Raw genomic sequence first — 24,042 nt, forward strand, 5'->3', positions numbered from 1 at the left:
GAAGAATATTGTCAATCAGAAACTTGAGTACTTTTAATATTAACTCCAGAGTAATTGTGTGTACAATCAGAATGTTGTTAAGGTAGGATTCTTCTCTGGTTTCTGGCTAGATGAAATATTCAGAGTACATTTGCTTATATGTCTTATATATATATATAGGTGTAAGAGATTTAAAGACCATACTTTTCTTTCCTCACAATTTTACAACTTTAAATAGAAATGGTAAACCGCGTTTGAAAACTAGCAAGGACTATATTTTGGGAGGAATGATGGCGTATGAAAATATCTTCTTTTCTGCCTGCTCTCAAAATTATTATAGACCAATGAAATTAGTTATAATTTTTACACAATCAAAGACTTGAAGAACTCTTCAAATGTAAGTGTAGTTAATAATAAGGGACTGATGTCCCTAAATATATCAAATAAAGATGATTTACCAAACAAACTAGAACTATGTTAGCTTTTATAAGCTTCCAATCTGAATACAGATTTGAACCAAAATCCGTGAAAAGTATTTTTTCTCTCTTAGCAAACGATCAAAACTTTTTGTTTTGTATCTTTATGTTTCAACTTTACCATATGTGAAAATGAGAAAATTTTAAATATAGGAGGCATATAAAAATAACTAATATCCCAAAAATTTAAGGAAAGTAGAGAAAATTCAGATTACCTAATATCCATTTTAGTTAAATTATTTACCGGGTATACCAATTTGGTAATATCATCTTATAGACCCTTTATGGTTGTATCTTTTTTTATGCAAGAAGAAAAACATTCAGTATTTTGAAAAACAAGTAAGGATCGCATAATCGGCAACAGTAATTTTTAAGCCCCCATCGAAGAAGGGAGGGCATATTGCTTTGCTGCTGTCTGTCAGTCCATCAGTCCACTGAGTTTCCATTCATTTTCTTCCACAACCGTTACACATACTGAAATACAATTTGGTAAACAGATTTATCAGATAAATATCTAGGTCAAGTACTCTTTTGGGTACGATCGCGCCATTTTTGTCAGAGTTATGCCCCTCTGGACTTGGAAAAATTACAATTTGGGGGGAGAGGGGCATAAGTGTTTTACGAACATCTCTTATTTATCATTTATATCCAGGAAAAGGTCATGACCTTGACCTGACCTTGTCTCTTATATAAAACGGTCAAATTTAATTTCACTGATACAATCACTTAGTGATCTTGTCATTGATTCTGTGAAAATTTCATTAACTTTTGAATACAAGAAATATGGAAAGAATCCTACCTTAAATTGACAAAATAATTTTTGACCAATTACTAGTCTGAAGCCTGAATTTAATGAGGGGAATTATAGTATAAATTGCGGAAAAGTCGAATGTTGTGACGTTACTAGTATTTATTTAGGTGAAATTTTGTGATTTCAAATTTTGTAAAAATTCCTTGAGGTATCCTCATCTTGCTTTACACAAGTTAGACTTTACATATTCAATATCATTTTAAAGGAATACGTATCTCAGTCAAAATCACATCTCTTCTTACCAAAAAGTTGGACGGAAGACCTTAATTATTTCTATTCTACGAGCTCTCATCGATTTATATATAATTCTTTGTCATGATTCACTTTGAACTTGTCCAAATGACCTTGTCTTTAGCTGATACCCCGTGACATTAAAAAGTCTTTTTGTATTTTGATGGTTTTATGATGAACCGGTTGGGGATAGTAGAGCGGGGGGCTTGAAGTTTACATCACATCGACAAGATTTCGGTTTACAAAACTGTTATAATGAATATACCATATTCCCATCTATATGATAGGTAGTTATACAATTATAAAGTACTATACTGGCTTCTTTGAGGGTTGTTTCAGAAAATGCGAACATTTTCAATATTTTTTTCAAAAGTCATGATAGTTTATGAAATTATCTAGAGTTGCCGAACTACGTTAAACTTTGATATACTAGTACATGTACTGTGTGATAAAAATGATTTATTCAACAACAACGTTGGCACCAAGTTATTCTATAAACATATAAAACACATAAAAACACATAACAAAAATGATCACGTGATCACAAAGACAAACGCTGATTGGTGAAAAGACTAAGTCTGGATTTGAGAGGGCACACCGTATTGCATTGCAGTGTAAGCTTTTAACATTCATGGATGACTTAGATCAATGATTGGTCAGCACAAGTTGACATAAATTTCATTTTGAATATTAGTATATACGGTACATAATAACACTTTTCATCATGTATTGTTCGTAAAACCTTTTTTAAGGAATATATCGTCTATGCGGATATAGTATAACAAATATACTACTGTAACAACTTTTATAACAAGGACGGATAACGTTGATTAAATCGCCAAGATTAACGTCCTTCAGGACTTTGTTTTTATTTCCTGAACTCTTCAGTGATGGAGTCGGTAGACAGGTCCGGTTTTTTTATTTCCCGAACACTTCAGTGATGGAGTCGGTGGACCGGTCCGTGTTCTTGCTGCTGGCAGCCTGCCGTTTAGCGTTCGCCTCAATTAATGACGTCGCTGACGTTGCGACATCTCTCTTGGATTTGTTATCTCCCACTTCCGCTGTCACATCTTCCTTCACTTTATTGATCCCCTCTTCAGCTTTTCCCCCTTCCTTCAGCTCTTGTACATCTTCCTTTTCTCCAATTTTCTCTTCCTTTTTGTCTCCTTTCATTGTTGGTGAAGAAGACGTCGGTTTTGTCTCGCTTTTAATGTTTGGATCCGCTGAATCCTTGCATGGTGATTCAGACGGTAAATTATTTACTTCTTCAGACGTTTTCATTTCCTTTGCTTGTACTTTTAGTTCTACAGGAGAGGGAACTTGATCTGATGGCGTAGTGTTCGGACTATGTTTGGGGGAGTTTGCTGGTGGATTGTCAGAGATGGCGGGCCCCTTCATTTCCTTCGGGGTTTTAGATACCGGGGGGTCGGGGGAGAGCTCGTCCATTGTCTCCTCTGGAATTTCCTCTATTGTGTTTTTCCTGGATCCGAGCAGACTCTCTGGGTGAGGAACGTCGCCATCAAAGTCCCACAGGCGTCCCCGTGGTCTTCCTCGTCCCGTTAGGTTGAACTCCGAGATGTTCCGAAAGTCAGGCGTCATGGTACAGTCGGTTGAAGCGTCGTCTGAGACTGACCTTGCTGGGGGCTGATTCATCTTCTCAACCGGCACCGAGGACGATTCGGAACGCGGGAGAGTAGGTGTGGTAGAACTTGAATGTTTAAGAGGGCCTCGACTTGGATAAAAACTGTGACGTTGATGATCACGTGGGGGACTCAAAGTATTTGCCGCGTTTCTGGAGATAATTACTTCACCAGTAGAAAACTGAAACGTCATTGCTGGGAGTTCCGTTTTTATGTCGCGGTGAATCAATGGGAGCGGAGGATTTGGAAATGTTTCTGCGGATCTATGCCACTGAGGGGGCGACCGACGCAGGTCCAACTTCACAAGTGGTTTATCTACTACGGCCACGTGCGCCGACACTGGGGGAATGCCATCTCCAAACACGTCTAGTCTCTTAAATTTCAGCAGCTCCTTTTTAGCCTCTGTTCTGGTTTGTTCTACGCTCGTGCTCCTTGAAGGTGGTCTGGCGCTTCGTCCGTTCCTGATGCTCACCGAGGAATGGGACCCTGTGGTGATAAAAAAGCAATGGTAATAAAGCATACATTTCAATCAAAAGATAAAGCTCAAGCATTTTATTTTTCAGAGGTTCATCAGTAATTACCTGAGGATGCCAGTTCCCTGTTTTCTGGACCAGTGAGGTCGCTCTTGGTACCTTCCCTTGGTTTTTCGATCTTCACCACGGTGAGAGCTCGATTGAGCGGTTGGTCACACAGTTTGGCCCTTTTCTCAGTATGTTCGTCTTGGTAAAAACTTAAGGAGGGCGTGTTATAAAGACTGTTCCGCTGTCTCGTCGATAAATCCATGGACGTCCGTGCCCGGGATAAGGCCGATGTTCCCGGCTGAATATCGTTGGATTGTTTGGCAAAGTTAAACTTGTCGTTTGGGTGAATTTCATAAGCCTCCACTGCAAACTCGTCAATGCTCACAATCTTAACTCCGTCACCGTCCTGTTTTCTGGCGTTAACAAGGTCCTTTAGTGTAGTTTTCTGTTCTTGGGGATGAAATTTTTCAGCGTTATATGGGTACACTTGCACTTCGTTTTCCGTTTGCGTCCTTTGACGCTCGGGACGCGTATTTTCGTCCATGTCCAACATTTTCAGCTGCAGCATGGAACGTTGTTTCAGTTTGTACTGTTCTCTGTCGATTGTGACGTCACGTCTGATGGGCCGAGTCACATTTTCTCTGAGTTCCAGAAATTGGTTGGGTATTGTGTTTAGTGGTTTAAGCACGGGTAAGTGCAATCGCTCCTTGGGAGATTTTCTGGAAATTTTTTTCTGAACAGAGTCACATTCACTTTGTCGAGTTTCTTCTTCATTGGCCAAATTGTCTGCTTTCTCTTTTATGTCAGCAGGCATTTCTGAGAACCACTTGTTTAGTTTATTTTCCACTGTAACCGAAGAGTTACCTTCGTGATGGATAATCCGCTTCTTGATGACGTCAGCACGCTCCTCCCCGTTAGTTCCATATGCTAACGTCTCCCCGAGATCCGATGGGATACGCGGAAGAGAGAAACTGTTGTCTTCATCTGACAGTTTGAATGGTGGAACTTTTTTCAGAGCGCGGTTTTTCGATGAGATAGCGGGAAATACTGTTCGAGTCGCTCTTGGTACATCTGCTTCCGGTAGATGTCCAAGGTCTTTGAGATTGAGGTAGGGGGCGTTGATGAAGAGCGCGGTGATGCTCGGGTCTTTTCGTTCCTTTAGAGTCAGAGAACTGAGATCCTGACTGCTGTGATGGCGACCCTTCCGAGATACAGTGCGCAACCCAGCAGCCCGCCGGAGATCGCGCATGCTCGTCGTGCGAGAAATGCGCGGGAAACCTGACGTCACAGAATCGACTGACCTTGACACAGTTGATACGTCATCATACGATTTGGTGCGCCGTTTGCTGATCAGTGAGTACACATTTCTAGGATTTGTAAAGTCCGGAATATTTTCGAACATAGCAGGGTTGCTCTTGTACAAAAGGTACGCCGCATCGTACTTAGAGCGGGCCGAGTCCTGGTCTGTCATTATTTTATCTTCCACATTAGACACAAAGCGATCGTAGTCCAAAAGTACTGGGGCGGAAGATCCAGTGTTCTGGTACAGGTAGTCCGGGGTGGTCAACAAAGCCTGGCCACGAGACACCGGGACACCCAAGACTTCGACGTTACTTGACGAGTCCTGTCTAACACCAACAGACCTAAAATTATCAAAAACACAAATAAACACAAACAGATCTAAAACAATCAAAAACAAATAAAAACCATCAGACCTAAAACAATCAAAAACACAAATAAACACCAACAGACCTAAAATAATCAAAAACACAAATAAACTTTCGCAAAATTGTTCGTAAAATAATTAACGTGATTATCGTGCAGTAATATTCTTAAAATGGTGAGCTTCCAAATTTAAAATTTTAAGGTGCAAACAGAGGATTAGTTTGATAGGATTGTTTTTAAATGTGATCAGGTGTAAGATAAAAATCAGCTCGAAATGGACGCGCCAGGATTATTGGACATGTTCATTACGAGAATTTTGCATGCTCTAGAAAAGCCCGACCACATTCCTGTCGGAAAATGTAGAAGAGCATTTTTGTTGTTTTTTTAATCATGATAAATGGCTCAGCTTAAACTACATTGAATTCACTATCAAAATACTTCTTTATGGTTCGCACGACAAAGGAGGATCTTTTTTATGAACGAAGGTCAAAGGTTAGAAATAAGGTCAAGGGAATTATAATTCTAGATATTTTTATGATAGACAGAATTATTTGACTATTTACTCTGATCTTGTAAAAATACATTTGTAGGTCGCTAATCTTGAACTCGGACCGAAATCGGTCTGAAAAATAAGCATAGAAAGACACCACAGTATAGGTCAGAGGTCAAAGTCAGGAGCACGGTATGTACCCATTTATTATAAAAACCCTGCTTTTTATAGTGCTAAAGATATGTATCGTGTATTTTAGACAGACAGTAAGTTAAATTGCTCCTTTCGTATTCGGTTGTTTATGTACATGTAGTAAATTATTTTTTTTATCATCTGTTGTCTGAGGGGAGATTCTTTTTCATTGAAGCTGGTTTTATGTACGAAAAAGAGTGATTTACTTTTTTTGTCTGTTCACAGTACGTCGGCCTCCGTCAACCTTTAACGGTAATAATTATGCAGGAAGATTATTGAATTTCAAAGACCGCAAATTTTATTATTGGAATAGAAAGCGGTATTCTGACATATATCGATGTAGGATTTATACTAGGTTAGAATCAATACCGATAGGGGATGATTCGTGAAATTAAAACCATTGTTATATTGAATTTTAATCCCAGGTAAATTCCAGTCAGCGAATTCTTACGCTAAGGACTGTCACCTCACACAAAGAGAATCTCTCTCTCTCTCTCTCTCCGCTAACCAATTCTATATTTTGCAGGGCTTACTGATTTTCATAAAATTAAACTCTAATACATATATCTACTGTACCCTGGAATCCTTGCCTACACCTAATCATGCTATGTTATACGACTTCTGTTTGACATTTGTGTTGCCTAGATCGATAGTTGTTATCCGGAGTGCGCGCTGCTTAAGTATTTCCACAGCAAAACACATCTTCAACATAATTAAAGTTTACGTTAGGATTTTCTACCTAGCTTGTTTGACGTATTAGAAAAATAATCCCTCGAGTGTTCAGTTTAACAAGCTACCACCTCCCCCCCCCCCCCACCACCCTCATCTCGTATTTTTGACACGGGGCTAAAATTTTTGTCCGTCTCCGATAAGTTTTTTTTTTATTTAACATTCATGTAGCCCTAATTTAAGCTGTAATGTAGAACGTATATTGATCTGATCAATACAGAGAAAGTCTAGTATTTTAATGAACAAAGTCACTCTTATTTATGTTTTCATTGAAAATCGATTTTTGTTTCTAGTTGGCCGTATTTTTGTACACAAATAATCCCACTTCCAAGACTATAGATTCAGAAGTGCTTGTTCAAACATACATGACATTTTTTAAAATTAATGGAAACAATTATCTCTTATAAAAATAAGAAAATGAATTTTTAATCTCTTTGAAAATGATTACTTTTAGAAGAATATAAGTTCTAAAAGTCTTGATTTTCAATAATCGACACTCTTAAGGAGATTTTAAAGGAACCAGTTAAAAAAGCTGGGAAAGTGTTCGTTGAATCTAGTAGAAATAAAAATGGTGAAATAAAGTTGAATCCGTTATTCCACCGAGTCTTAACTTTGTAATAAATGTTTTATTTATTTTAGGAATTACATCTCCAGGTTGTTCAATCTAAATTGATTAATAAACAGTAGCTATAATCCGCTATGTCTATACAACCATAAGCCGCTTACTGCTCATATAACACACCGCTAACTTCTCATCTAAAGATTTTAATTCCAAGGGTCTGAATACACAGTCCTAATTGTTTATAAAAGTCTGGTGTTACATTGTAATGAATAAGTATATAGACAAAGCGTCACCCCGATTTTACCTTAATTAATTATTCCCCAGGTGTTACAATTAATCCACGAACTTTCTCACACATCACGTTCCCCTATCTCGGAGTCCTCCAGCCGGTATACGTTAATAAAATTTCCAAACATCTTTCCAAAACAAAAACTCTGGTTATAAGTTCGTCTGTCTGTCTGTATAGTTTGAGTATCTTTGTCTGTACGTTTGTCTGTTTCCCTGGCAATGGACACTCGGCGAATCCGAACAAATCTCTTCAGTTATTGATGGCCACAAATCCGAGACTCTATCGATCCCCTGTCAGAAGTAAAACACGACTCTCTGGTCAGAAGTAAAACACGATACTCTGGGATCTATTTTGCATGTCTCTCTCTCTCGTCCAGGTATTACAGGGGACATAATCCAGTATGAGGACCTCTCCACCGACCCTCGATCCTCAATGAACCAGAGTCTATACACTTCACGACCGATACTTAATCCCCGCGTTAAAAGGCCGGGTGTTTATACAGCTAATGAATTTTTATGAAAATTAAAAGTTCGTTTCTGTTTAATTCTCGCTGGCATGAAATCGACCCCGATACACGGTATTGTTCCTGTGTATTGTAGATAGACCGGGGAGGCGGGGCTAGGGGAATATAACGGTATAATGACCTGTAAGAAAACCGCCTCGTCCATTGAATTCTCTGTTTGTGGTATCTATTCCATAGTTAATCATTCATGATGTCAGTATATGAACTATTTATAAAATAATGTTCATTGGAAAATATTCAATATCTGAATTTCTACTTTAATCATTTTAATGGCCCCATTCACTTTTAAATCTCTCGATCTCTCTCTCTTTCTCTCGCTCACAATGAAAGCTGCATGGGAAGCTAATTATTGCAAAAACTTTGTACTCTAAACATTTATAATAGCCCTTTTTATTTACTGTCATGGTATACAAGACAATTAATTCATACAGTTAGATGGTACCTCACCACCCACCCACCATCTCTCTTTCTCCACCCACCATCTCTCTTTCTCTTACATTTATACTACAGTTGTTTTCTGCAGATCGTCAAAATCGTGAAATATCCCATTGTGTGTTAAACAGCGTTACATTCAGTCCATTCACCATATTCATAGGGATCGACAACAATACAAAATATTTGTACGAGTTTTTTAATCGCGATCCACAAGTGAACTTAAATTATCAATGCAGTAAAAATCAAGCGTTTCTCTTTTATTTATCTATTTATTTATTTATTTATTTCTTTATTTATTTCTTTATTTATTCATTTATTTATTATTTTGTGTGTGTGAGTATATGTTGGTTGGAGGGAGGGATTGGGTGGAGTGAGGACTGGTAAAGATATAAATATCACCTTGAAATTGAATCCCAACATCTCACAAACAAACACACCTACAGGTCATAACATGTGGTAGATCTCTATATAAATCAAGAATTAAAAGTATCAATGTCCCAATTACCTCCCTTCACCCAGGACTCTAGATTTATCAATACCCCTTCCAATCTTCCTTGATTAAAACTATATACCGATTTAGATGTATACCCTTTCAATTAACAATTTCTATATAAAAAAAACAAACAAAAAATAAATAAATGTCCTTTTCATTAATACGTACATGTATACTAATTAAATAAAACCCAAAATAAGATTATAACAATTTAATTTTGTATTGAAAATGACATTTTCGATTTTTTGTTTAAGGGAATGTGATCGTATCCAACGCACCCTCTATTCCTTGACCACATACACCCCATTCTTCCTCTGTCTTTTCCCCAGAAGGTCCTCCCACGCGACCTTCCCTTATAAAACACATAATAATACTCACATTATTGTTGTCACGTGATCATTTATCTTATAAATCCTCTTTTCTGAATATTTGTAGGTTATGTATGTCTTTTCCGACACAAGAAAGCACTCATCATTTGTTTCTCTCACACAATCATGAGGTTTTTTTCTCATTAGGCGGGGCACGGAGAGGGATATGTCTTCGTCAGTTTTGGTTGAATTTCGGTTGACAATACATTCTACATACGTACATGCATCTCTCTTTTCTTTCAATTCTCTACAGACTGGATATAAAAAAATCCAACATTTTAAAAACAGCAATAGAATAAAAGAGGGAGAATGACTATTTATATATTTTGCCCCCCCCCCCCTCCCCCCATTTCTATCCAATATTCTCTCATACAGAGATTTTTTTATTTTGCATTGTTTATCTAAGACAAAAGTTTTAACGTTTAGGAATATGGACCGTAAAGAGATCATATGACCCGAATCGACCAGACTCTGTTCCAGGTCGGTGTCACTTTCCATTTTTAAAAAAAGCTATCTGGATTAAAATCTTAACAATACTGTCAAAACCTTGAAAATACAACAATCTAAACTGCATTAAATACCATCAATGCATTATAGAAAAGCGACTTTTCAAATTAAAAGTATTTTTAAAATGGGTTTAACGATACGTGGATTAACACAAGTTCTGCGGGTGGATCTAGGAATTCTAGTTTGGAAGGGGTGACTAGCGTGGAGCGGGGTCTATATAATACGTTAATTACAAATAACAAATATGGCCAACTTCACTTCTCGATCCTTATCTGGGGGGTACATCTGTAACCGAAGCAACGGTTTCAAAAGGAGGTAATTGACCTCCTAAAATTAAACATCTGACCAAGAAAATCGCTCTGTTCAAAAGTGGGTGGAGAGTGGTTGGGGGATTCCTCCCAAAAAGATCTGACCAAAAAAAAAAAAGAATTGAATAAATAAATAAAAAAGAACCTTAGCTGTCCAGAAGTGAGTGGTGGGTGGGGGGAGAGGGGGGGGGGGGGGGGGGCTCCCTGAAGATTTAACAAAAAAAATTCTTCGCTGTCAAAAAATCTGCGATTTAAAAAATACGAAAATCTTTTTATCTGCTCAAAATTTCGAAAACTGCCAGACTGGGTGCAAAAGTGGGAAGGAACAGCCAAAGAACCCCAACATTTTCATTTAGGGAGGGGGGAGGCACTACCAAGCCAAACTTGATTACTTCCCTGTCAACATACGGTCAACAGACCATTTTAATATTATTATATTAATGGGAGAAATTAAGAAGTTATATATGTTTTACGCTGTCCTTGGTTGACCACACATGTATATCGGCAAATCTATTGAGGGGGACACGCCCCGAACCCCCCCCCCCCCCTCCTGCTTCCTCGATTTCCTAGGCCTTGGTCACAGTATGGCATGCCAGAGATATAAATATGATAAATAACTACGTAATTTCTAATGTCTCTGTAACACTGATCGACTAAACCATGTAAACTATTATCAGGGACCTCATTCTTTTCCGGAATTATATCTTCTATGGTTGGTTCTAAATTTATTGTGATATTTACTTCCGGTAGCATTGTAGCAACAATAAACATGATTATTTTTACAAGTGTTTGGTAGGTTATAGGCGAATATTGTAATGAAAATGACAAAAGACAGATGACCTGATAGTAATGTTCAAAAACCTGCTGTGAAAACGTTTTATCAGCTGCTGTAAGTTTGTTATACGGCGACAGACTTCACGATTTATCCACACGTGAACGTTGGTAGATTGTCTACTCAATGATGTGCAGTGAGCCGAAAGGAGGACTTCTTTTGTTTTATGACAGAAAGTGACAGAGATTGTGGACTGGCAACATTATCTAAACTAAAGTGAAATACAACAGGTAAGTTTAAAATATGTCAGATATTTGAATAATTAAGTTGGAGCTGTGTTTCCATCAGTGTACACATGTATATGTTTTCTACACACATGACTTAGTGGGGTGGGGAAAGGAAAACCATGACGATATACAAATGATCACCCTGTCTACCATTGGGTCATACATTTACTTCTAATGTTGGCTAGTGTGTATCACAATGATAAGCACGAGAAATAGCGCATTTGTTCTTATTTCATTATAATTTAATGTCTACACTGTTTGTCATAATCATTTAAGATGGATATTTTTTAAATAGATTAAGAACTGATTAGTTAGAATAATCTAACTGTGTCTCGGTACAAGCCCTCACCACAGTTAGAATACCACCCATATACTCGTAATGTAGCAAAAAATTGCAGAATCGCACCGAAACGATTTTGAAGGATACAAACGGATTTGCACTGAAAATAACTTGCAAATTAATCATAACAAACCTTTTTGAGATTGCTTATGCCTTTTATCCCAAAAAAATAATCCATTTAAATACGAAAATCCAATTCATTTTCTCAACGTTTTTCTCTCGATTCAAATTACCTCCATGTTTACATTCGGAACTCTCTAGATTGTTCCTAGTAAATGCACTATGCGAGTTATCGCCCGTGTTTCTTTCTGCTACATTACGAATACACGGAACGAATTCTATCGTTAAACCGGGTCCGTAGGACAATATCATTTTAACGATAGAACATTCTATCTAAGAACTGATATGTTGAGGGTGCGACCATTACGTGTACAAAACGATGCATTGTAGGTCCAAAGTAACTGCAAAAAAAAATCTGTTTGAATGAATGTGCATACAGTTACTGTAGTTTAAATTTTCTCTTTGCCCAAGCGCTGTTGGTAGAGCTTGCAGTGACTATCGTCACTTTGCGATGCTCACTGCACTCGCTATTGAATAGATTAAGAACTATTACTTTAATTTGAAATAATCCTTGGAATATCAAAATTCTTGCTGCAAACCCATTACAGAGGTCACATGTCGGAGAGTCTCAGGTCCACAAAGGGTAGTGGTGCGATCATTGTTAATATTAAGGTTCATAAACCCTCTGCTGACACTCATATAAAATGTTGCTTGAACCTTACTGATTTTCCAAAAAGAAATTTATTTTATAAGTAATATTAAAGTACAAACAAAGTCTTTTTTAAAAAATATGTTTCTTTGAGTATATAAAGCTTCACCAATCATTTTAGTCTCTGTACATTGTAGGTGACTCTAGTCTCTAGCTGTACATTGTAGGTGACGATGCCTGGTCAGTTCAGATGTGCGGGGGACATCCTCTTCACTGACCACCCCCCGATCCCTGGCCAGATCTCAGACGTCCAGCTGAAGCAGTTCTCGGAGACCAGTAACTTCTTACAGTGTCTTGAGCCACTGACCACAGACAAGCCATTCTTCTTCGCTCAGATACGAGCTCTGTGTAAGTATAGGGGGTACTAATTACAGACAAGCCATTCTTCTTCGCTCAGATACGGGCTCTGTGTAGGTATAAGGGGTACTTACCACAGACAAGCCATTCTTCTTCACTCAGATACGGGCTCTGCGTAGGTATAAGAGTCTCAAATTGCTAAGAAATGAGCTCTTTGTTGGGGTACTGACTAAAGTATTAGTAATGAGTTTAGAGGGTACTGTAACATCTATATATACATGTGTAATAAATATATGATTTTTTTTTGGACAGGGGGAGGCGGTTCTTTTCCAGTCATCTGTCTTAGAAATAGGCATAAAGCTATTATATAAGTCTTATCAAAATCAAATTCTGAAATGATATAGCTATGTTGTTTATTGTAGCTAACAACAGTAAGATCAGTATCGGGATCGCGGGTCCTGACATAGCTATGTTGTTTATTGTAGCTAACAACAGTAACATCAGTATAGTGATAGCAGGTCCTGACATAGCTATGTTGTTTATTGTAGCTAACAACAGTAAGATCAGTATAGGGATAGCAGGTCCTGATATAGCTATGTTGTTTATTGTAGCTAACAACAGTAAGATCAGTATCGGGATCGCGGGTCCTGACATAGCTGAGGACGGGACGCCGGGTCACTGGATCAACACAGTGGGATACAGTAGTGAGGGCATCTGTCGAACCTCACACAACGAAATTGCTAACACATACGGAGCCAAGTACAGCATAGGTTGGTTCACAGTTGCAGGAAATATGTGGAATGTGATATTTTAAATTTTTCTTATGAAGTATCTCCTTAGTACAGTTGCATGATCATAAAACTTAGTTGATATCATCAATTAAAGAAGGAAATTTTTGTAACATAAATAGTAAGCATATTCTCAAATTAATTACCAAATTTCCTCACATGTAATATTGTCTAAAAACTCCACTGTTCTGGAAAAGCATCTTCCCTTTCTTCCATTTTAGGTGATGTCTTTGGAGTTTTTGTCAGCCATTTTGGAAAGCAGATGTCCACTGTGATTTTTATTAAGAACGGACAACCTGTAGCTACAAGGTGAGATTTCTTTGTTAATTAGACAATTTGTAGCTTCAAAGTGGGATTTCTTTGTTAATTAGACAATCTGTAGCTACAAAGTGGGATTTCTTTGTTAATTATAGACAACCTGTAGCTACAAGGTGGGATTTCTTTGTTAATTATAGACAACCTGTAGCTACAAGGTGGGATTTCTTTGTTAATTAGATATCCTGTAGCTACAAGGTGGATTTCTTTGTTAATTAGACAATTTGTAGCTACAAAGTGGGATTTCTTTGTTAATTAGACAATTTGTAGCTACAAAGTGGGATTTCTTTGTTAATTTGACAACCTGTAGCTACAATGTGTAATTTCCTTGTTTATTAGACAACAAAATCTGTAAAAGGACACTGAAACAAAACCCTCTAGATTAAGTTCAATTTTTATAATTCCTAATAATTTATAGTCATGAATGATAATTTTTAATGCTGATACGTGAAAAAAGGAAAACCTAGTTTTTTTTTGTTTGATTGTTTTAACTGATTTATTGATATTGTAGGTTACATTTTGAACCTGACCATAAAAAGTTTTTACCAACCATCACCTTGGAGAATGGACCGATTGACCTTGGAATTATGTGGCCCCAGGCGGTGATGGTGAAGCCCCAGTTCTCAGATGTCAGTAAATATATTTAGTATTCATCAGATTTACATGAATCAGGAATGTATCAAAATCATATCCTTTTCTGTGACGTTTAACAAAAACACTCATTTGAGAAGATAAATTATTTTCAGAAATAAAAATGCGTTTTATTTGCAAAATACATATGTACTAAGGGAAGTAACTCTTTACAGAAAAACATGATTCAGTGGATTACCTCCCCTGGTGTGAGTTACAATATGGCCGACAACATGTTTGTTTTCAACCCAGACACGGAAAACCAGGGTACAATACAGAGCCCCACTTCTCTCTCCAGAGGTAAATATCTCAACGAGTCTCTAGATTATCTCACACAATCTCACCAAGTCCTAATACAACTAGATTACAATACAGAGTCCCACATCTCTCTCTAGAGGTGAATATCTCACTTAATACAATCAGGGTACAATACAGAGTCCCACTTCTCTCTCTAGAGGTAAATATCTCAACGAGTCTCTAGATTATCTCACACAACACAAGTCTAACAAAACCAGGGCACCAAGTCCCACTTCTCTCTCTAGAGGTAAATATCTCAATGAGTCTCTAGATTATCTCACACAATCTCACCAAGTCCTAATACAACTAGATTACAATACAGAGTCCCACATCTCTCTCTAGAGGTGAATATCTCACTTAATACAATCAGGGTACAATACAGAGTCCCACTTCTCTCTCCAGAGGTAAATATCTCAATGAGTCTCTAGATTATCTCACAAAATATCATCAAGTCCTAATACAACTAGATTACAATACAGAGACCCACATCTCTCTCCAGAGGTGAATATCTCAGTGAGTCTCTAGATTATCTCACACAATCTCACCAAGTCCTAACAAAACCAGGGCACAATACAGAGTCCCACTTCTCTCTCTAGAGGTAAATATCTCAATGAGTCTCTAGATTATCTCACACAATCTCACCAAGTCCTAACAAAACCAGGGCACAATACAGAGTCCCACTTCTCTCTCTAGAGGTAAATATCTCAATGAGTCTCTAGATTATCTCACAAAATATCACACAATACAACTACACCAATCTCTCTCTAGAGGTGAATATCTCACTTAATACAATCAGGGTACAATACAGAGTCCCACTTCTCTCTCTAGAGGTAAATATCTCAACGAGTCTCTAGATTATCTCACACAATCTCACCAAGTCCTAACAAAACCAGGGCACAATACAGAGTCCCACATCTCTCTTTAGAAGTAAATATCTCACCGAGTCTCAAGATTATCTCACACAATCTCACCAAGTCCTAATACAACTAGATTACAATACAGAGACCCACATCTCTCTCCAGAGGTGAATATCTCAATGAGTCTCTAGATTATCTCACACAATCTCACCAAGTCCTAACAAAACCAGGGCACAATACAGAGTCCCACATCTCTCTTTAGAAGTAAATATCTCTCCGAGTCTCAAGATTATCTCATAAAAAAATCTCACCAAGTCCTAATACAACTAGGGTTCCATGTACCCGGTACACAGAGCCTAACATCTCTTTGTAGAAGTGGCAATATAATCTCACAAAGTCCTGGGATCATTTCACAAAATCTCACTCATTATTATAAAGAACAGGTTCAGTACATTGTGTTTGATATCATGTGTGTGGTCCTTTGTTAATTTATCAAGCTCAGCAATAAAATCATCTCACTTTATTTACATTGTGTAATTTTCTTTTTAAATCTGTTAGAAATTCATGATGTTCAAATCTCTATAACACACGCTATTAATAATATTTAGAAATTAAACCCTTTCGGTGTTGATTGAGAACTAATAGTATATTTGATTTATTTTTTGTAGAATTTGAGCACTATTAAGTCATGATAAAACTCTAGTATATTGGAATCTTTCGTAGAATTTGAACACTATGAAGTCGTGATCCAGAAAGTCTCAGAGTCAGGGGCAGGGCCAGCTGTTGGCATAGCAACCTGTAGTTTACTGAAGCCAACGCCCACATGTAAAGCTCTGGTTGACTTCTTCAGGCTGTTTGCTGATGGGAAAAGTAAGAAAATAAATGTACATCTAAATTCAAATTCTTCACTTTGTAACAGTCTATCACAGACATTTTATTGTCTCTGCTGGGGATGGAACCCAGGGCTCTGGCTTGCCAGACCTGAGTGCTCTACCAATTGGGCTAAAGGGTTAACCCACGAGCTAAAGCTAGTAGGAAGCCATGTATCTGGTACAGGTATGTGCAAGGCATGGAAATCTCCATTTGATTTATATCCAAAGGCTAAAGATAATTTTTCTAATCAAAAAAACATCTTGGCCAGAAAAATAATATTACTATGAAACCTGCAGCTGATGTGGTGTAGGTTCGAAGTTTGTTATATTCAAAGCAGCCCTGGGAGAGACAATGTGAATCAGTTTGTATTTATATTAGGGAAAGAACAAGATATGGTAAAAAATGAATTTGACCCTTATGAAATAAAGAAATAATGAAAAATCAAAACAATGTTACAATTGTGATAGTTTGCATTTAACAATTTTAAATGATGGCAGTGTTAAGTTCAGTGTCATACATGTAGACTATGAGAGAGTAACAAAGTGGTCCAGGAACATTTTAGGAAAGTTCCTCAATTTAAGACAGAATTTTATGTAGAATTTGACTTTTCAGTTCAGAAAACTTACAACACAAGCTTACCTATCTGAGATTTTTATATGCAAGATGAATTGGACACTTGTGCATAAAAATATAAATTTGATAGATAGGATAGCTTGTGCTCTGCATTTTTCTGACACAAAATTTGATTTAAAATTGTTGAAAATTTAAATAAAGATGAAAAAAATCATAAAAACATATTGTCTTCAGGATAAAAATTACATGATGATAAATTTCTTTTTTAGGGTCTTTAAATCTGTAATTGCCCTGCAGGGTATACATGTAGGGAATCCAATAAGGGTATAGTTCTAGTTTTCAAAGATCAATTTATCATGTAAAGAAAATGGATTTCATGGAATGACCTCTTTCTGTTTCAGATGTAAAGCTATCTGAGGGTCAGAGGGTGGGGATAGGAGTCCACTACCCCAGGGACGTACGGGAAAAACAGGACCATGACGACAAAACTCAGCAGCTGGTCCTGGTGTTTGTGACCCTGGATACCAAGATCGGGTACGCCAAAGTCGTCGTACAGCCAGAAGGGGGGTTCTTCCCGATGGTCGTCCTAAATAAAAACGGTGAGATTTAAATGCTTACTATTTCTGTATATTTCTGTATAAACAGCTAGTTATAAAATAGCGGTCCTCAATAAAAACGGTGAGATTTAAACGCTTACTATTTCTGTATAAACAGCTAGTTATAAAATAGTGGTCCTCAATAAAAACGGTGAGATTTAAATGCTTGCTTTTTCTGTATAAACAGCTAGTTATAAAATAGTGGTCCTCAATAAAAATGGTGAGATTTAAACTCTCGCTATTTCTGTATGAACAGCTCGTTATCAAATGATGGTCTGAAACAAAAACAGTGAGATTTAAACACTCGCTATTTCTGTCAAAACAGCTAGTTATCAAATAGTGGTTCTTAGTAATGCTCACTATTTCTGTCAAAACAGCAAGTTTTCAAATAGTGGTCATAAATAAAGATGGTGACTTTTAAATGTTCACTATATCTGTCTAATTAAGCAGTAAAGTTTTCACTTATTTTAAAGGAAGGTAACTCTTCCTTCAAAACTACTTTTGATATGTTCAATCCTTGAATGTTTTGTCGTTTTTCAAGGTTCCAAGGTAACAGTTGACGTGACAACGAATCGTAAAATTGAGACATATGAGAACTTGGATCCGATGTTTGAGGAGCATTTAGAGGAGGCTAACAGACTACTGCTGAATGACAGTCTAAAAAGACGTGAGTGCATGTATACGTATTTATTTACTAGTGTTTAACGACAGCCGGAAAAGACATGAGCTTAGGTAGATATTTACTACTGTTTAACGACAGTCTGAAAAGACGTGAGTATACGTAGATAAGACGCAAGTTAACAAATATATAAATCTCTGTGTCATGTATTTATTAATCAGGCTGAGGGACAATTACAGCTGAAAAAAAAATATCAAGGACTTTTGTTACTTCTGCTTATAAGTATTAGGACTTTTTGTATGAATTTATACTTTAATTGTTAGTTGAACTAGACTTTCTTTAAACTAGACATTTCTTTGAACTAGACATTTCTTTAAAAATGATTGATACCCTAGCTTGACCTTTGTGTTTTCCTGATAAATGACCTTGACCTTTACAGAACTGAAGCATGAGATGTTCAGGAAGTCGGAGCAGTTGAAGATCGAGGTCAATGAACAGACGGCTATGGTGGACCTGAGTAAGCAGTTCTGTCGAGTATGTCTGTCTAAAGACGCCATGGGGATCCACCTCATTCAGTTCAGACAACCCCTGACCAAGGGCAGCCCTTACTTCTGTATAGAGATCAGGAAACTCAGTAAGATATAGATAACTAGAGTCTATATAGAGATCAGAAAACTCAGTAAGATATAGATTACTAGAGTCTTTATAGAGATCAGGAAACTTAGTAAGATATAGATTACTAGAGCAGCCCTTACTTCTGTATAGAGATCAGAAAACTCAGTAAGACATAGATTACTAGAGTCTTTATAGAGATCAGGAAACTTAGTAAGATATAGATTACTAGAGCAGCCCTTACTTCTGTATAGAGATCAGAAAACTCAGTAAGACATAGATTACTAGAGTCTTTATAGAGATCAGGAAACTTAGTAAGATATAGATTACTAGAGCAGCCCTTACTTCTGAATAGAGATCAGAAAACTCAGTAAGACATTATAACTGACTACTGTTTTAGTTTATGTATAAAATCAGAAATAAACTATTTGTCTAGCAGTAGATTTATTTTCATCTTTAATTCTCCCCTCCTTGTTATCTCTATGTCTTTATTTTTTTCTTTACCCTTTTGTGTTGATGTCGTGCAGATGAAGCTGGCTGACTCTAAATTCCCTGTAATCTCAATGTCTTTATCTTTACCTTCCTGTTGATCTTATTCAGATGAGGACTCAGTACTTACAATAGGCCTGGCAGACTCTAAATTCCCCCTCAACAAGCACCCAGGAAAGGTCCCCGAGTCTACAGGGTACTGCTCCAGAGATGGGAAATTATACTACAACAAACAACACGAGGGGCACTCACAGGGGGAGAGATTTGGAGAGGGTGAGTATTCAGTGAGGCACCCAGAGGGTAGTATTAGAAGACACTTCTTCAGGGATACATTCACCCCATTTTATTTTTACCCCTTCTGCCCTAGGCACAAAAATATTGCAAATTTAAAAGGTGGCAAATTAAAAAAAAATAGCATAAACTCTTTAGCACAGTCATGTCTTGGAAGATAATTAAAAAAAAAAACAGGGTAAATGTTTGTAAGAAGCAGAAGAGTAGGGCCAAGCTTAAAAAATTCTTTGTTTGCAGTTGCCGACCTATAATTTTTAGAGTGGGTCGGTAGGTAGGTATGATTTTTTTTTTTTTTTTTTTTTTACAGATTTTAGTTATAAAGTTTTTGTTGGATTACAAGCCATAGATTTTCAAAGGGTTATTTCATGTAAATAAAGGTCTACTTATTTTATGCCACTTATCGACAGAAACTAAAATTTAACATTAAAAATTCAACAAGTTTCAACATCCTTAAAATTTGAAACTTCCAAAAAAAGTTCTCAAATAACAGCTGAAAAAAAGTTTGGGTCGGGTGCATTTTTAGTGGGTCGGTCGGCAACTGCAAACAAACCATTTTTTTATTTTAGGCCTAGAAAACAGTAAGATAAGGGGTTTAAAAGCTGGTGTAAAAACTAAAATGTTGACAGCATGGAAAGGGACTCAGAAAGGGTGTGAGGTATTTATCCTGTTTACTCTGTTCTGTTCCATTTAGTTGGTCTGCTTTGAGATGTAGAACCTCTCATTCATTACTGTACTTTGTTGAGGTGATATGCTGTTTTTTATTCAGGTGACATGGTTGGTGTTGAGGTGTAGAACCTGTTGTATCATTGCTGTATTTTATTCAGGTGACATGGTTGGTGTTGAGGTGTCAAACTTTGGCAGAAAACATCCTGTCGCTCTGTTTTCTAAGAACTGGCGAGGGATCGACACGCGTTACGTCACCATCCTGGACCAGGATCAGATTTTACCGACGGTGGCTGTGTGTGGTAACGGATACGACGTGGAAATCGACATCTTCTGGCAGAACCAGTACTTAAAAGGGCCGCCATTTAATGAAGTAAGTACATCAGAACTTAGAGGGGCCACCATTTAATGAAGTAAGTACATCAGAACTTAGAGGGGCCACCATTTAATGAAGTAAGTACATCAGAACTTAGAGGTGCCACCATTTAATGAAGTAAATACATAAGTACTTAGAGGGGTCGCCATTTAATGAAGTAAGTACATTAGTACCTAGAAAAGCTGCCATTTCATGAAGTAAGTACACCATTACTGAAGTCATCTGGTTCACCGAATGTAACATTTATCTTGTAAACTCAGTGTAACATTTATCTTGTAAAGTCAGTGTAACATTTATCTTGTAAACTCAGTGTAACATTTATCTTGTAAACTCAATGTAACATTTATCTTGTAAACTCAGTGTAACATTTATCTTGAAAACTCAGTGTAACATTTATCTTGTAAACTCAGTGTTACAATTCCCTTGTAAACTCAGTGTAACATTTATCTTGTAAACTCAGTGTTACAATTCTCTTGTAAACTCAGTGTAACATTTATCTTGTAAACTCAGTGTTACATTTTTTTTACAGCATAACCCTCAGGACTGGTGTTACCCTAAAGATGTTACTGTTGACAGGAAGAACCGAATATTTACAGCCCCGGAACACAACGAACCTATCCTTATACAGTCCCCACGACCTTTTGACCCCGAGTCAAGTAAGTGTGGATAACAACCTAAATACCTATTATTAGTTCTTATACAGTCCCCACGACATTTTGACCCCGAGTCAAATAAGTGTTGATAACAACCTATAGTAAATATCAATTATCAGTTCTGATAAATATGTCGCTATGACCTTTTGACTCGAAGTAAGTTCGATGTTTATGTAATTACGACTAGTACACATTGGTACATATCTTTACATTAACTACATATGATCTTTCATCCCTGAGTTAAGCATGTTTGGACACTCACCTAAATACACTTCTAGTTGTCATTCTTAATTCATGTATTGTAGATTACGACTACTTTGAGGTACAGATCCTGGATAAGTTTGGTAAGGAGGCAGGTGCCCCACCCCCAGGGATCGCCCTCAGCTCCCCGTGCTCCCAGGATATTACCCCCGGGTCGTCTTCCAATTTCAGACAAGATTACGTCAGATTTCTTGCCGTAGATGAAGGTAAGGAGGACACAGTACAGTTGTCACAATATCACTGTTTAAAGAATTAGTACTGTATGTGTCATGTTTATAAGCATTACTGGAAACTAAAGAATTAATGACTAGACATAGATGATTTACTGGTTCCATAACTTGTGTTAGTTACCATTTTTCTCTAATTTGATCAGGTTTGTTAATGTTTTTAATTTTAAACAGACACAAAGGAAACCATGAATAGATTTAGGGAGGACATGGGAAGTCCAGACCTTACTTTGAATTTACAGAGTCCTTTAATGTTTCCTATATTTTTAAAGTATAAAGTACAATTCAAAATAAAATAACAAGCAACTAAAATATTACCTTGCCCCCTCAAAAAAAAATTCCTGAATTCACACCTGATGCATTACATTATATGTGATTCTCACTGACAATGTTTGAGTGCTAGATGTTTTGTTATGTATAATAGATATACCTCTGTAGAAGAAGAGACATAATCAACCTCTATATTATTATTATTTCAGCTGAGTCCAGTGTTTCTGTTGGAGATAAGATAGGGTGGGGAGTGATTTTTCCTGACAGTGAACTAAAGAAACAGGAGGACCGCCTTATAATCTGTTATCTGTGTATAAACCTGACTGTGGTACTGACACGTGTCATCTATGAGCCCCCAGGAGGAGTTTATCCAATCATAATGCTTCCCAGGAGTGGTAAGTCATGTGATAAGGTCATGTGACCAGATACTTCTGTCAAAGCCTTGTGAAATTGCTACCTGAAGTACTACTTACATGTATTATAAATTAAACAGTATAATCTAAATTGGAACAGTTTACACTTACTGTAAACCAACTTTTATTCGCGATGACTTTATTTCGTGATTTATCAGGGGTAAATCAGTTGGCGACGATTAATTTTCGCGAACAAGCTTTTTTGTATCTGTTGTAAATAGACAGAGAGACTTTCAGTACGGTTTGTGGTGAGAAATATTCGCGATGATCTGGATGTCGCGAACTTCGCGAAAATTTCTTGCACGCCAATAAAAGCTGGTTTACAGTATTTATAAACTGTTTCACAGTTTATACAGCTATTAAATTCATTCCTTATAAAATCAAAATTTGTTCCTCCCTAGCACCTTGCTATAAACCCTAATAAATTGTATTTTACAGTACAGTGTGCATGTACATATGAAAAAAAAAACTAATAAATATATTATAAATCTTTTGAATGATTAACTTTATTTAAGAACAATCATATTAATAATGATTTTAACAGTTTATCTTTCTTTATATTTCGACCTCATGAACTTGATAATTTCTGTAATTTCAGCCAATCGTGTGAAGCTAGGAACTATAATCCATATCCACACACATCCCATAACTCCTGATGTCCAAAGCGAGCTAATCCAGGAGGCCAAAGATCTCATCGCGGAGGAAAAGCGGGTCACAGCAGAAGGGGGCGACCCACATGAAATGAACATTGATAAAAATCTTTTTAAAGCATTTGTGCTAGAAACTCCAGATCCAAAACAGGACAATAAAAACCCGGCAAAAGTAGCCACTGTAATCATGGCAGCCAATGCCTTCCAGCGGAAAAAGAAATCCGTTAGTTGTGTGTTGCTATGACAATGACCTTGATAGGTGACTGATCCTTAAGTGCATTAATTAGATTGATCCATTATTATGTTTCCCTTCCGAAGGGGAGACATATTGTTTTTGTCGATTTTCTTATTAAGGTCTTCCGTCTTCAGCGGAAGACCTAAGTCTTGTTTTTCTTAGGTTTCTTTTCCACTATTTTTATTAAGGTCTTCCGTCTTCAGCGGAAGACCTTATTGTTTTTCTTAGGTTTCTTTTCCACTATTTTTATTATTGTTTTTTTTTCTTACCGATTTTGTGCGCGCGATTTCTCGAGAACGGCTCGATCGATTTTCATGAAACTTTAAGGTCTGATAGAACATCAAAAAATCTAGATATATATTTTTTTATTTTGATGACGTCACTTCCGGTTCGGAGTTTTCTGCGATTTAGTGATTTTTAGAGGGTCACTTTGTCCGGCAGTTTTCTCAAAAAGCACTTAACACAGAAGCCTGAAATTTTCAGTGGATGCTAGAGCAACTTTTGGAGAAGTGCACTAAGTATATCACAACTACCGGAAGTACGAAGCGCCGACGCTCGCTATGGCCCGAAAATAGTCCTATTAAGAGTTTCAAAATTTTAAGCACCTTTTCAACGATAATTTTTTACCTAGAAATATTTTGTTAAAGCATGTAGAACAAAAAAGGTGTAG

General features: G+C 37.0%; 2 protein-coding genes across 2 annotated transcripts; one reads left to right on the top strand and one right to left on the bottom strand.

Annotated features, from left to right (window-relative positions):
• Positions 1–1,939: 1,939 nt before the first annotated feature.
• LOC134277822 (uncharacterized) lies at positions 1,940–7,712 on the bottom strand. The gene is made up of 4 exons (XM_062760129.1): positions 7,651–7,712; positions 3,719–5,436; positions 2,761–3,623; positions 1,940–2,727 (listed from the first exon to the last, which is right to left on the bottom strand). The coding sequence occupies exons 1-4, from the start codon at positions 7,710–7,712 to the stop codon at positions 2,416–2,418; spliced, it is 2,955 nt and encodes a 984-aa protein (XP_062616113.1). The 3' UTR covers positions 1,940–2,415.
• A 3,246-nt stretch (positions 7,713–10,958) lies between these two features.
• Positions 10,959–23,432, top strand: LOC134277830 (uncharacterized). The gene is made up of 16 exons (XM_062760137.1): positions 10,959–11,281; positions 12,555–12,735; positions 13,296–13,454; positions 13,694–13,781; positions 14,299–14,416; positions 14,594–14,717; positions 16,295–16,441; positions 17,419–17,616; positions 18,155–18,280; positions 18,672–18,866; positions 19,445–19,606; positions 20,449–20,660; positions 21,193–21,319; positions 21,622–21,783; positions 22,284–22,469; positions 23,086–23,432. The coding sequence occupies exons 2-16, from the start codon at positions 12,561–12,563 to the stop codon at positions 23,379–23,381; spliced, it is 2,475 nt and encodes an 824-aa protein (XP_062616121.1). The 5' UTR covers positions 10,959–11,281; positions 12,555–12,560; the 3' UTR covers positions 23,382–23,432.
• The last annotated feature ends 610 nt before the right edge of the window (positions 23,433–24,042 follow it).

The sequence above is a fragment of the Saccostrea cucullata genome, unplaced genomic scaffold, assembly GCF_032062105.1.
Source record: "Saccostrea cucullata isolate Sc308-1 unplaced genomic scaffold, CSIRO_AGI_Scuc_v1 ctg1405, whole genome shotgun sequence".
Taxonomy (NCBI): Eukaryota; Metazoa; Mollusca; class Bivalvia; order Ostreida; family Ostreidae; genus Saccostrea; species Saccostrea cuccullata.